The sequence below is a fragment of the Octopus bimaculoides genome, chromosome 23, assembly GCF_046866305.1.
Source record: "Octopus bimaculoides isolate indiv1 chromosome 23, ASM4686630v1, whole genome shotgun sequence".
Classification (NCBI taxonomy): domain Eukaryota; kingdom Metazoa; phylum Mollusca; class Cephalopoda; order Octopoda; family Octopodidae; genus Octopus; species Octopus bimaculoides.
The window spans coordinates 37,342,352-37,355,986 of record NC_142950.1 but is presented as its reverse complement, the minus strand read 5'-3'; the positions used below and the strand labels follow the sequence as shown (position 1 = coordinate 37,355,986).

At 39.1% G+C, this 13,635-nt stretch overlaps 1 protein-coding gene across 2 annotated transcripts in view; it reads left to right on the top strand.

The window, feature by feature from the left end:
• LOC106876083 (uncharacterized) overlaps window positions 1-13,635 on the top strand; it is a 41,977-nt gene that overhangs the window by 27,393 nt on the left and 949 nt on the right. For both annotated transcript variants that reach the window (XM_089340283.1, XM_089340284.1), the window contains exons 6-14: window positions 8,575-8,709; window positions 8,879-9,065; window positions 9,368-9,505; window positions 10,325-10,438; window positions 10,844-10,917; window positions 11,900-12,010; window positions 12,239-12,354; window positions 13,250-13,388; window positions 13,573-13,635. The exon at window positions 13,573-13,635 is cut by the window's right edge and continues 58 nt beyond it. In XM_089340283.1, the coding sequence (XP_089196409.1) occupies window positions 8,575-8,709; window positions 8,879-9,065; window positions 9,368-9,505; window positions 10,325-10,438; window positions 10,844-10,917; window positions 11,900-12,010; window positions 12,239-12,354; window positions 13,250-13,388; window positions 13,573-13,635 (1,077 nt within the window). The remainder of the gene's footprint in view (window positions 1-8,574; window positions 8,710-8,878; window positions 9,066-9,367; window positions 9,506-10,324; window positions 10,439-10,843; window positions 10,918-11,899; window positions 12,011-12,238; window positions 12,355-13,249; window positions 13,389-13,572) is intronic.

Genomic DNA, 13,635 nt, shown 5'->3' with positions numbered 1-13,635 from the left:
GTGAAAAGTGTCGCGAAAGGCCTGGTTGGAGGCCCAACCTTTCGAGTTCTTTTACAGAGCTTTGAAAAACTGAAGGACCTCTGCAATAAGTGTGTGAATCTGCTGAGAGGGGGAATATATTGAATGAAATCATAATTAACTGATCCTCCTGTGTTTTCTTTTACCCAAAGCCAGGAACTTTTCAGCACTCTCTCCTACGCACACACACACACACACACATATGTATAGATCTATGTGTGTGTATCTTATTGTGTGTGTATGTTTTTATGTATGTGTAGGGTAAGGTTGTGTGGTTCGAAAGTCCGCTTTGCCAGCCATGTGGTTTTCAGTCCCACCAACATTTAACACGCTAAGATCTGAAATATCTACTTGAACAAGTTTGTTCTCTATGGCCCCAGGTCACCAAAGTCTTGTGATGTACTTGGGAATCGAAACCCACGTGGAAGCCAGTCATGCGTGTATTCTCATTCTTAGTTCAACCACAACTTGTTTATCTATATCTTAATAGACTTGTATTGCACTGTATTTGAGTGCGCGCCCGTGTGTGTGTGTAGAGAGAGAGATACACAAGTGCACCTGGTGACACCGCCACCGACATTCAACACGTTAATATCTGAAGTATCTCCTTCTTGTCTCCGTACATAACTACTACAAAACGACAGATGATTATTGTACTCAAAACGGGGATAGAAGAGCTGTTTCTTAATTTTATCTCCTTATATAGAGAAATTTCAAATCAATCAATCCCGCTTCCTCCTCTCAACTCTCCCTGCTTTCAACAATTGTCACAAATAGCTTTTCTTCTTCTCTCCTCCCCCCCACCACACATTTTTTTTCTCCCTCTTGCTCGTTTTTTCTTTTCTTCTTCCTTCTCTCATTACTTCTATCTCTTTCCCTTTCTCTTTCTTTAAACTTTCTTCTCTTCTTCCCTTTTCTCACTCTTTCTATTTCTACTGCCATGTGTAGTTTTTTTTTCTTTTAATTAAAATCCTCGTTTTTTTTTCTCGATCCACCACTCTCACTTTTTTTTATTTCAATTTTTTTCTTTTTGTTTTCCTGGAAATTTTCTCTTTTTTGTCATAAATATATTTATATCCCTCATTTTTCATCTTTCTTTTTTCCTTATCTTCTCCCCCCCCCTTTCCGCAACTCCTTGAGAAAGCATGACTCCTCTCTCTCTCTCGTGATGCATCTCCTCCTCCGTCTCTTTTATACCTTTCTTTTTAACCTCCACTTCCGGTTATTATGATGTCAGCCGAAATGACGTTTCCAGGAAGTGATTGAGGTTGGTTGTTAGCGCTCTTCTGATTGGTCGTTTCACCCGACGGCATGGAGGCGTGGTTAGTCACGAGGGAGGCGTGTGTTTGCGTTCATGTCCTCTTTATTATTATTATGTGTCTACACACTACTCTGTGTGTGTGTGTGTGTGCTGTCGCGTGCGTCGTTTGCGTTTGTACGAGCGCGCGTGTGTGTGTGTGAGTATGTTGTGTGCGCGCTCGCGCGTGCTGACGTGATCGGACGTTGTTTCCTTACGCAACCATTCCTTGTTGTTTGTTTGTTTGTTCGTTCTGTTTCGCTGTTTTCCTTTCTTCCCTCGTCAGTCATTTCGCTTCGACTCTTCGCAACATTCTCACACGATTCGCTTGAGTCGCTCGGTCGTTCACCCGACTTTTTTCTTATTTACCCAACAAGTACGATCGCTTACTTTTACATTTAATCAACTCCCCACACAAGAGACTGTTTTGTGCTATGATCGGAGAGCCCCCCCACCTTCGAAACAACTTCAACTCGAACCTGAATCAGAACAAATTTACATAGAAACAAAGTTTCCCTGACTTTTTTTTTATTATTATTTAAAAAACAAAAAAGAAAGTTCAAACAAACAAACGTCGACAATTATCACAAGAAGACTAAGAAACATTTCGTCACTATGAACGTGGTCATGCTGGAGCCCCCACTTTACCAACACGGCCCTGGGCCCTGGTTTCGACCGGCTCCCTTTTATTGTGGTAGACGAAGTCACTGTGCTTGTAACATGTGTTACAGGGCCAACGGTGGCGGTGGTTGTTCGCACCAGGTGTGGATAAACATGTCACAACAACGAACACGCCAGGTAAACAAATTGGGATTTCTTTGTGATTGTTAATTGCTATTTGTAATTATGTCATCTCTCTCTTTCTCTCTCTCTCTCTCTCTATGTATATATTTATATATATGTGTATATATATCTTTGCCAGTTGCCTGTATAACTTGCATTTTTTAGATTTGAACATTGAATGGGGTGTTTGTATGAAAATATACTTTCCCCGAAAGATTGCCCCCCCCTCCACACACACATACATACACACACGCACACACAAAGATATTGATTGTTTTGGCGGCCTTGTGTTTTGTGGATGTGTGTGTATAAGCGATGTAGGTTTGAATTATGAATATAACATCATAGACGTATATATAGAAACTATGTATTACTCTACGTTGACATTTGTATACAAAACATACATTATTACCATAACATGATCATAAAAATATAATTCCGTTATTTGTGCGATTGTGTGGACAAAGAGACATTAATACATATGTGGACTGTTTAAAGGGTACACTTGTGTGTGTATGTTCGTAGCCCACGAGGTTTTATTATTATTTTAATATCACCTGGAAGTTAGGGCTTGCGATATTTGTTTTGGTTCTTTACTTTCAGAGTTCAAATTCCGCCGAAGCCATATTTGCTTTTCATACTTTCGGGGTTGATAAAATAAAGTTGCAGTCGATTACTGGGGTCGATGTACTTAAATTGTACCTAAATCAGAAACGTGTTAAATTAGTTGGGAGTTGAGAGACAACGTCAGCTACTTTTAGAATGATGGGATCAATATCGTTTAATAGGGATTTTTTGTTGGGAAAACGTGGTTTGAAAAGGGATTTCTGGCGTCTGCTTTCATCTTGGGTGCAAGGGGGTGCGTAATCTGTCTCGTAGTGCATAGACATTACACATCCTTGTGCCCGTTTCAGCTGAAACGGGTGGGGCACAAGGATGGTGTTTGTGTGGTGTGTAACACGCTAATTATAAGAACAGAATCTGTTGTTGTAGTGGTAGCAGTAGTAGTAGTAGTGATGGAGAGAGAGAGGGAGAAGATACAGAGGATGAACGAGTGGCTGTTTTGTGTTGATGTAATCAGCCAGTGCGGATGTCCTTTGTTTTGCATGTGGTCAGATTCTCATTCGTGTGAGGGATGAGGGTGGAGACAGCAACAACAAGTAATCAGGAAAAATCTGTTTCTGGTCCTGAAAACCAGCGAAAAACCCCAAATATCTGTGATGGATGTTTCGCCAATGTACTCAATGTCCTCGCTCGCCCGCACAGCAACACAACAAATACATGAGGTATGAACGAGGAGTTTGTGTGTGTGTGATAAATATATGCGCTCGTTACTTACATATGTTATTCTACATATACACACACACGACCTCGCGAGGAATACACTACCCCCCTCTCTCTCTCTTCCGTATTTCTGTCCTCCGCGCGCTTATCACGTGCATCTATTGTTATTTCTGCGAATGGCAGAAGAGGATGTGGTGGTGGTGGTGGTCTCTGGGTATTTTGTTTTTTGTTGTCGTTTGGGATGGGATTTTTAGAAATGGTTGCTCTTTGAAAAAAATAATAAAGCATTATATATATAAAAAAAAAAAAGGCATGACTACAGATGTGTGCCCCCCCCCCCCGTCCGACTTTGTTGCTTCATAACTTTCAGAAAAATGGATACTTTTTAACAAAATTTCCAACAAACACCGCTTGGATGCTGAGAATTCAGAGTATTTAGGGATTTGTGAGAAAAAAATGTTTTTTGGGGAGTTGGGGAGATGACTTTCGGAAAATTCACACGATCCAACTTTTTTCCTTCATAACTTTCAGGAAAATGGGTATCTTTTAATGAAATCCCTTTCAAACGGCATAGATTACGATTATAAAGAAATTTTGGGGGGAAATGTTTCCAAGGGGAGAGAGGTACTTTTGGAAAAACTGAGTTTCCGATCAAGAAGACCACATAAGTTGGAATATCTGTTTTGTTTTGTTTTGTTTTTTGTTTTTTCCTCTACAGCTTTCGAAATGATGGGAGGCATTTTTTTAGGAAAAAAATTATAATTTTGTTTTTGACTCATCGCTTCCATTCCGGATCTGTTGGCGATTTTTTTTTTTTTTCTTGGCACTTAAAAACCAAAGGAGAAGCTTTGGGTGAATTTGGACAAGTGCACTTGCACGGGGCGAGGGGGTGAGGTTGAAAAGAAGTAAAAAATCAAATTTTCGAATTTTTTTTTTTTTATACCATTAATGTGTTTATGGGGAGAAAAATATTGAAAAACATCAATACACTAGAGAGTGAGAAAGAAACGAGGAGGGTTGTCTTGGGATTTTCCTCAGAAAATATTTACTTTTTCTTTTTTTTACGGAAAAGGCTCCTCCCGTGGTTTTTAAATGCAAAAAAATGGCCAAAATCGGTGCGGAGTGGGATAGTCGTGGGGGGGGGGATTAAAAAATGAACTTATGTGGTCTTGATCCGAAACTCTTCTCCCCACCCATTCGGAAAAAGTTTCCCCCACAAATTTCTTTATAATCGTAATCTATACCGTTTGGAAGGTATCTGTATAAACTTTCATTAAAAGAGACCCATTTTCCGAAACTCCTCTCCCCAATCCCTCAGAAAAATTCTTTGCCACAAGCCCCTTACATACTCTGTATTTTCATTTCGTTAAAATGTATTCATTTTTCTGGAAGTTATGAAGCAACAAAGTCGGGGGGAGGAGTGGGGTTCACATCTGTAGTTATACCAAAAAAAAAAACCCAGTTAACATTAGTGGTGGTGGCCTTTATATATGTTATTGTTGTCGTTGTCCCCAGCATGAAAGTAAACCAACTCACTGAACCAGTTGTTGATGTTTTCCTCTGTCACACATCACGTCACACAGACCTCACCCACCTTCCACCCTTACCCTGTTGCTACCTATAAATTCACTCATTGTTTGTTTATGGATGTGTGGTTGTAGTTGTTGTTTGACCTCCAGCTCAGTCCTTATAGAACAGACCTCTGGTCAAAAATATTCCACCTGTGACCCTCCTGTCTTTCTCTTCTTATGTGCAAGCAACTCATGACTAATTGAGTTCAATGTGGTCTTTTTCTAAGATGGTAAGGTGTCATTTCAGGGAGAGATTTGGCTGTTATTTCTTATGGGTCAAGCTACCATGAAAAGGCTCCCTCATCTGTGTAATTGTAATAATGGTGGTAGTGTGCTTGTATATATGTGTGTGTGTGTATATATACATACATATATATATATATATATATATATATATATATTGTATTTTTACTGGTTTCAGTCATTAGACTGAAACCATGCTAGGGCACCCTATTGCTTATATCGCCGAACTGCCAAGTTACTGGGATGTAAATACACCAACACCGGTTATCAAGTGGTAGTGAGACACACACACACACAAACATATACGACAGGCTTCTTTCAGTTTCCGCCTACCAAATCTGCTCCCAATGTGCCACGTGGTGGTACTGAACCCGGAACCATGTGCTTGGGAAGTAAACCTACCACACAGACGCATCTGTATATGTATATATAGCATAATTTATGATAATGATTATGTGTGAGGAGTGGGGAGGGCAAGAAATATTTAATGTGTGTATGTCTCTCTTTATTTGGGGGAGAAATGTAGGATTTATTGACTTCCTCTTCCTGGTGATTATTTTATCTCTATTACCTCATTGTTTACACTCTTTGACCTGGTCACTACCACCACCACCACCATCATCATATCACATCCGTTTGTCTCTGGCTGCATGGATTGGTCAGATCTATTCTCACCTCTCACTTCTCCTTTATCATCTGAACAGCACTGTGCTTAGAAAATTACTATTTTTAAATCTCACAACGAGAGATATTCAGCAACAGTACTTTGGAGTAAAGATTACTTGCCAACATAACATGGCAGTCCTGGTTTAGGACGAATGTTGCTGTAATTTAGCCCCAGGCTATATGACACGATCTGTGTCCCTTGTTCAAAAATATAAGATCACAGATCGTGTTGTACAGCATCATTCATCACCAGATAGGCTTGTTGTTGTGATCTGAAGATGTTGTTTGTGTGTTGGTAGCCAGCAAGCAGTTGAGACCATCTCTTAGATATGGAAGCAGTGCTTCATGTAAACTTGGCCTTTTCTCAAAGAAGCTGTTTGTCAATGAAATAAGTACCAGCTTGGCATTGTGCCAAAGTGAAAAAAATAAATCACTGTTGTTGTTATTATTGTTTTTGTTGTTAGATACCAGTTATGTATTGAGAATAACTTCAATTATATTTCTCCTCAACAAACTGTGGCCTTGTGCCAATATGAAAAGCCATTGTTATTATTAGTATTATTATTATTATTAATAGGAAGTTTTGGCACAAACTACAGAGAACTGAAGGAATTATTATTATAATTTATTTTGTCCTCGTTACCTGAGTATGACACCTTGCAATTGTGAAAGTTCTAATTAGACTGGTTCATCTCTCTCTCTGGTCTGAGAAAGGAAATATATTAAACACCAGTAATACATTGGCTGCCATTCAATCAGGCGTGTACCTCCTTACCTTCTCAAAATATTGGCCTTCTGCCCACACAAACGAAATCATTGGTGCTCAGTTATTATTACTATTGTTTTTTTGTGTGTCAGATAGCAAGAGTCGGTAGAGCATTGAACCGACTGCCCTAAATGCCTCGTCATATTTAGTTACAACTCTTTATTTACATTCCGAGTTCTAACCGTAGTCTCGTAGTCTGTTTATCAAAGAGATTTAGTAAATAATACTCAGCGTGTTAAAGATATTTCTCACCACCCCACCCGCTCCTTTTGCCAGTGTAAAGAATTCGTTAGTTTTGTTAGTGTTTAGCTGTTGGTTTCCAGCCATGCCCATTCCATCATTTTAGGGGCTGTTAAGCATGTCCTTCCCCTATTTTAAAACAGTGGTGGGTGTGATTTCAAGGGAGATTTGGCTGCTATTTCTAGCAAACTGACTGACCCTATAGGGACTCTTATTGACTTGTCATCTATCATCTTCTGGGTCAGCAAAGTACCAGTCATGTGTTGGGTCAATTTAATCGATTAACTCCAGATTTCTGGCTCTGTGTCTGTGATATTCAGTTGTGCCTCTTTTATGTTCTAAGTTCAATTCCAGCCCGGGTCAGCTTTGCCCTTTCCTCCTCCTCCTCCTTCTGGGGGTTGGTAAAAAATAATGATTCGTTCATTTGACTCTACACAACTTGTCACTGAATGGCCTTGAGCTAAAGTTAGAGAGAGTTGTTGTTATTAATCTTAGAATATGTTGAGGGGAAGGGATTGGCATAATTATTGCAGCATTGGTAAACGATTCCTTGCAGTGTTTTAAATTTCTTTAAATTAAAATCTCTCTGAGGTCAATGACCTGAACCACCAGACTAGTGGTGGGGTGGGGTGGGGCTGTCAACTAAACTCCCCCCCCCTTCCTCCAAGAATTCTTCTCAGAGTTCATTGTCTTCTGTCTGTGTTTTGGTTTTTTTCTTTCTTTCTTATATTTGTTTCATTCAGACTATGGCCATGCTGGAGCACCACCTTGAAGAATTTTTAGTCAAACAACTCAACCCTAGTACTTTTTTTTTTTTTTTAAAGTCTGGTACTTATTTTGTCAATCCCTTTTACAGAACCACTAAGTTATGGTGGTGTAAACATACCAGGGCTGATTGTTGTTAGGAGTTGGGGGCAAACACACACACACACACTATATATATCTTTTGGATTTTCCTATCTTTCCTGTTTCCGTAGAAGAGCCAGGCTCAAAATGGAAAAACCACTCTTTTCTTTCTCTGAGTATCTTATTAATACTTTGCATGTGCAACGTCCTCACATTTTTTCTTATTGAATCAAGTACGTCAAAATCAAATCAAGCATTATATCCAACAGATGTTAAACAATGATGATATGTACATATATATATATATATATATATATATATATATATTAATAATGATGTGACAACAAAAGAATGAATGAGACCTCGATATTATGTAAAATAGAGGAATTTATAACTATAATATGTGACAACCAACTAATTGTCACATATTGTATTTATAGATACATATATATATATATATATGTACATATCATCATTGTTTAACATCTGTTGGATATAATGCTTGATTTGATTTTGATGTACTTGATTCAATAGGTCTCCTGAAGCACGGCATGTCGCCCTACGATCCAGGGGTACTTTTTGAGTGGGCTGGTTATGTGGCACTCATGTCGGTTACAGCTATGAACTCGCTCTATTTGCCGGGTCTTCTCAGTCACAGCATATCTCCAGAGGTCCTGGTCTTTCGTCATTGCCTCTGTGAACAAATGATGGTTGGCAACAGGAAAGGGAAACGTCTGGCTGTAGAAAATCTGATTCATACAAGTAGGGAAAAGTGGATGTTAAATGATGGAGATGGCAGTGGGTGGTGGTGTGATTGAAATGTGACTTAATATGATTTTGTAATTATTGTGTTTCCACAGGAGGTGCTGAAGAGACCGACCATCACACCAGATTCCAGCAGTAAAGTCCCTGTAGCCATCAGGCAGCGTTATCTGAATCTGATCATTGATGAGTATGTGAAACTCATTGATTCAGAATGGGAAGCCATGAAAAAGGTGAGTTAGTTAAAGTTACTTCCATCAGGGACTCGGTGCAGCAAAATATCAGTGATGGGCCTACACAAAAAAGGTTGATGTGGACCCTTTGAATTTTCTCCTGTCTCCCCTCATCTTCAGTCACTCCCAAAGTTCTGAATTTTTTTTTGTTATTGTTTGTTGTGTTTAGGGAGAAGAAGAAGAGAAAGATGTTTATCGTAGCTGCAATACCAAAGTTGGTTATTTAAACAAAGCCATTCACCTCATCAAACGTTTGCGCAGCGGCTGTCTTGGCACACTCAAGAAGCTGCTGCCATCCACCAACCCGCCACCAGCACCTTGCAAAGAGACAAAGAAATTAGAACATCAACTCACAGGTGAGTGAGCATTGCACCCTTAACTTTTTCAGCTTCATCTTTTTTAAACTTCCAAAATCAGTTATATTTTGTTGTTGTTTAAACTACAGGTGAGCCTCAACTCAACAGATCTACAAAGGGATGTATTACTGTTGCACCCATCTTGTTTGTTTTCTTAAGTACCTGTTAAGAATTGGAGATTGATGTAATCAACTTACCCCCCCCCCCCTCAAATTTCGGTCTGCACCTATAGAAGAAAGAATTGTTGTTGTTGCTTTAATCTTGAAATGATTTTTGTGTTTCTTTTTTTTTTTTAACTTCAGGTCTTGCCCTTTACGAAAGAGTAAAACAGTATATTTTGACAGAGGAGGAGTTGAGAGAGAACCACTTTCCACGACCCGAAGGATTGGGACGTTCCAAATATTATATATCAGATGTCACCAAAGAACCTTACCTGCCCAGTCAGTATTCGTTTTTTTTTTTTATCTATTTACCTGTACATGGCTTACATTTAGAAGATTCTATCAATCTTTTCTTTTTTACTGAATCGCTAATTTAAGCGGACATAAGCAAACCAACACCAGTTGTGTAGGTATATATGTGTGTGTGTGTGTGTATGCATATAGTCTATTATATTACCATATTTTGCATTTGCTGAGCTGTCAAAGCATGGAGTTCATTATTGTAAGGTTTTCTGTGTCAGGTAACCATACGAGTTGCTAGCATAGGTTTATAGTTGGTATAGAAGATAGGAAGCCTACGTATGTCTTTTGTTGTTTAGTTCCATATCATCTCAGACAGGGCAAACCCGAGACCAAAGCCTTCCAACTATGATCAACCCATTTATCTTTTTGTTGGCATTTCATATCTAAGACTACATGACCCAATGTGTCCCTCTTTCTCATTTCAAGGTGTTGGGATGTATAGTTTGAGGGAGATTTAACTACTATTTCCAGCCAAGCAATTTGCCAACATCAGACAGAAGCCGATGGAGGCAGTTTGTCTTGAGTTACAGTCACTGTTTAGCTTGCTGTGATCAAAGACATTCTATCTATGACCATCCCATCGTTTTGTTTGTCTAGCACTACATTATCCAATATGTCTTTCCCATTTTAAGACGTCAAGATGTGATCTGAGAGGTGTGTCTGCTAGTTTTAGCAGGCCACAGCTCATATCATTGGCTGGTAATTGCATGTATAGCAACAGTTCTGTGATTCTCGTGTACTTAAATGAGCCTCAATTTTGCTGATTTTATAATGTTGTTGTTGTTGTTGTTGCAGGCGATGAGAGGTTTTGTTGCCGCTGTGGAAAAACATACCGAGTTACAAGCAGTGGAAGAGCAGTTGTGGAAGACGAGTGTCTCTACCATTGGGCAAAACCTGTTCGAAGACGATGTGAGTATCTGATAGGTTCCTGCTATGATTCTTCTATTTGTGGCTCATTTCTCCTATGGACAGGTCAACATTTGCTGGGAGACAAGGTGACAGTAGCTGGGTGTGTGGGGATACAAGGTGACAGCTGGGGTTTTTTGCCTGAGAAAGTCAGAGTTGGGAGGAGACAGATGTCCTCAAACCAGGGAACTGGTTAAAATGGTTCTGCCACTTACCACTTGGATAGCAATAACAATAAAAGGCCACAACACATCCAGAGAAGGTTGTTTATTGTTAATGAAATTAATCTTAATATAAACCCATTTGCTTGACTAATTCAGCCATCCACTTAACTGGTATTTATTGTTTAAAAAAACTTGTTTAAGGTCTTCACTTGAGTTACTGATTGGTCTTGTGTTATCCCTTCAGATGGAAATACTATTGAAACTCGATACAGATGCTGCCAAGGTGAGATTGGATCAACAGGCTGTGAAGTTGGTGTGGTAAGTCATCTCAGTTTTTAATTTTTACACATTGTTCAATTACTTCTTTCCTTTTTTTTTTTCCATTCTGAATTCACCATTGTCACTGTAATTCTTGTCTGCACACATACACCATATTTATTTGTGTATAAGTTGCACTTCTTGTGCATAACTTCAATAACAAAACTCAGATATGCAACTTACTCATGTGGCCAAAATATCTTGTATTATAAAAGTTTTTTACTATCTTTACCATAAGAAATATGGACTGCAACTTATACATGAGCAAATACAGATTATATGCATATGTATATGTGTGTTATATATATATAAATAATACAAAATGGGACAAGAACGCAAAACATCCAGACAGTTAGGTGATACAAGAAAGGGACAACAAAACATCCAGACAGACGATACAAAGAAAACAAGGACGAGTCATTCGGAGTTTTCTTTCCTCAGTCGAGTTCCAGATTATCTTTGCAATTTCGACTGGTTACGTAACTGTTAGCATAACCATGAACATCTTCAAATATCCCCCCCACACACACACACACCTTTTCCTTGTCCGTTTGTCTCCATGCTCTTTATCAAGGGTGCAGGCATGGCTGTGTTGTTAAGAAATTCACTTCATAACTACCTAACTCCAGGTTCTATCCCACTGTTGGACATCTTAGATATCTTCTGCCACTGCCACAGCTTGATAAAAAGTTTTGTGAACAAGATTTGGTAGACAGATACAGTATGGAAACCGTGTGTGTCGCAAAGTGTCAGTTGAAGGAGATGGTCATTATTAAATTTATTGAACAACTATATGCAAATACACTAGCATAGACACACTGCAGGCTTCTGCACAGTTTCCGTGCCCCAAAATCCTCTCACAAGGCTTTGGTCAACCTGAGACTGTTGTAGAAGCAACTTGCCCAAGGCAACCCAAACACCTTTTATTGTTTTATTTTCCTCGCTCCTCTGTTACATCCATATTTCTCTCTCTCTTTCTCAGACTCATGTCCATCACAAAAATAAATTCGATGGTTCCTCTGGCTACATGATCACCCCAGACAGAGAAATGCCTCCCCAAGGTCCAGGTGTGTTTGCCATGGACTGTGAAATGGTAAGTTCTCTTTCTTTTCCTTTTTCTTTCATTATGTGTTTCAAGTATTCATTGGAGACAAACATGTTTGGACGTATGTGTGTGTGTGTGCACGCGCAATAAATCCATGAGTCTTTATCCTATTTATGAATATACACACAGCTTAATGAATAATAAGGAAACAATTCTACAGTGAGCTGTTTTTTTCCTAATGGTCCCCTATGATGTATGTACCCCTTCATCTTGCAGCTCTACACCACAGCTGGCATGGAAGTTGCACGGGTGACAGTTGTAGATTCTGAATGTAATGTTGTCTATGAAACTTTGGTGAAACCTGACCATGAAATTCTTGATTACAACACACGGTGAGTAGTTCACTGCCATCTTTCTTGCTACTCTGAATGTCTCTCAACACACACACACACACACACACACTCTCTCTCTCTCTCTCATTTCATCTCTCTACTTAAAGGCAGTAAAAGGTAAGACTTGAAAGAGATTCGGTTGCTGAACCCACAATGTCAAGGTTTTTCTTCAAGATTTCCATCTTTCATTCGAAATGCCTGTGGCCTTGTACCTGTGTTACAAGTCACTATTTAGTTATGTCCTTTTATGCTTTGAGTCCCTCTGCAATCAACTTTGCTGTCCATCCCTCCAACACTGATACAATGAAACCCCATGGACACCTTGGAAGTTGATTCTCTTGATCAAGGTTCTACCACTGAACAATTATTACAGTTCTTTAGGCCATGAGTTCAACACCTGCCCATCTCAAAGTTACCATTTACCTTAGGTTAATAAAATAAATCAGGTGCTAAAATCTGGGCAGGTGAGTTAATATGGTCCATTAACTTCTCCCTTAAATTTCAAACCTTGTACAATTATTCTGCCAATAAACTAAAGTAGCAGCAGTTAACCAATGTGCTAGCTTAATTAATTAACTCTTTGCTTGTCACAAATTTCCGGCTGCCTTCTGCCTATTACAAAGCCCCTCTTATAACAGTGAGGAATTAGCAAAATCTGTCCTTGTATTTACTTATAGCTCTTTTTGTTCTGAGATCAAATCCTGCCATGGTCGACCTTGCTTTTATTTTTCTGATGTTGATAAAAAATACCAGTTATTCACTAGGTTTGATTTAATCAACTAAACCACCACCAACTACCGAATTTGTACCTGTGTTAGAAATTATTATTATTATCTTGTCTTTCCTTTTTTATGGAGATCATGTATTATTTCGGTGTTGTTGTATCTGTTTGCAGCTTCAGTGGGATCACAGAAGAAGATATGAAGGGTGTGGCGACCAAACTGATCCATGTCCAGGCGGTTCTACTCCACTATTTCTCATCACAAGCCATATTAGTTGGTCACAGTCTGGAGAACGATTTAATGTCCGTCAAGGTAAGAAGATGGTCTTTTTGTTTTGTCTGTCTCCTGCTGTGGGCCCTTTACCCACACAATTTATTTTTGTCACCCCCCCCCCCCCTACTGTTAGCCTGTTATTTGTATAAAATATAATGGCACTACTTATAACTACTTTTAAATCAGTGTTTATATACATATGCATATTGTTTTGTCTTTGCAGCTAATCCACAGTTGTGTTGTTGACACATCAGTCTTATACCCCCATAGGGCTGGCAGACCCTTG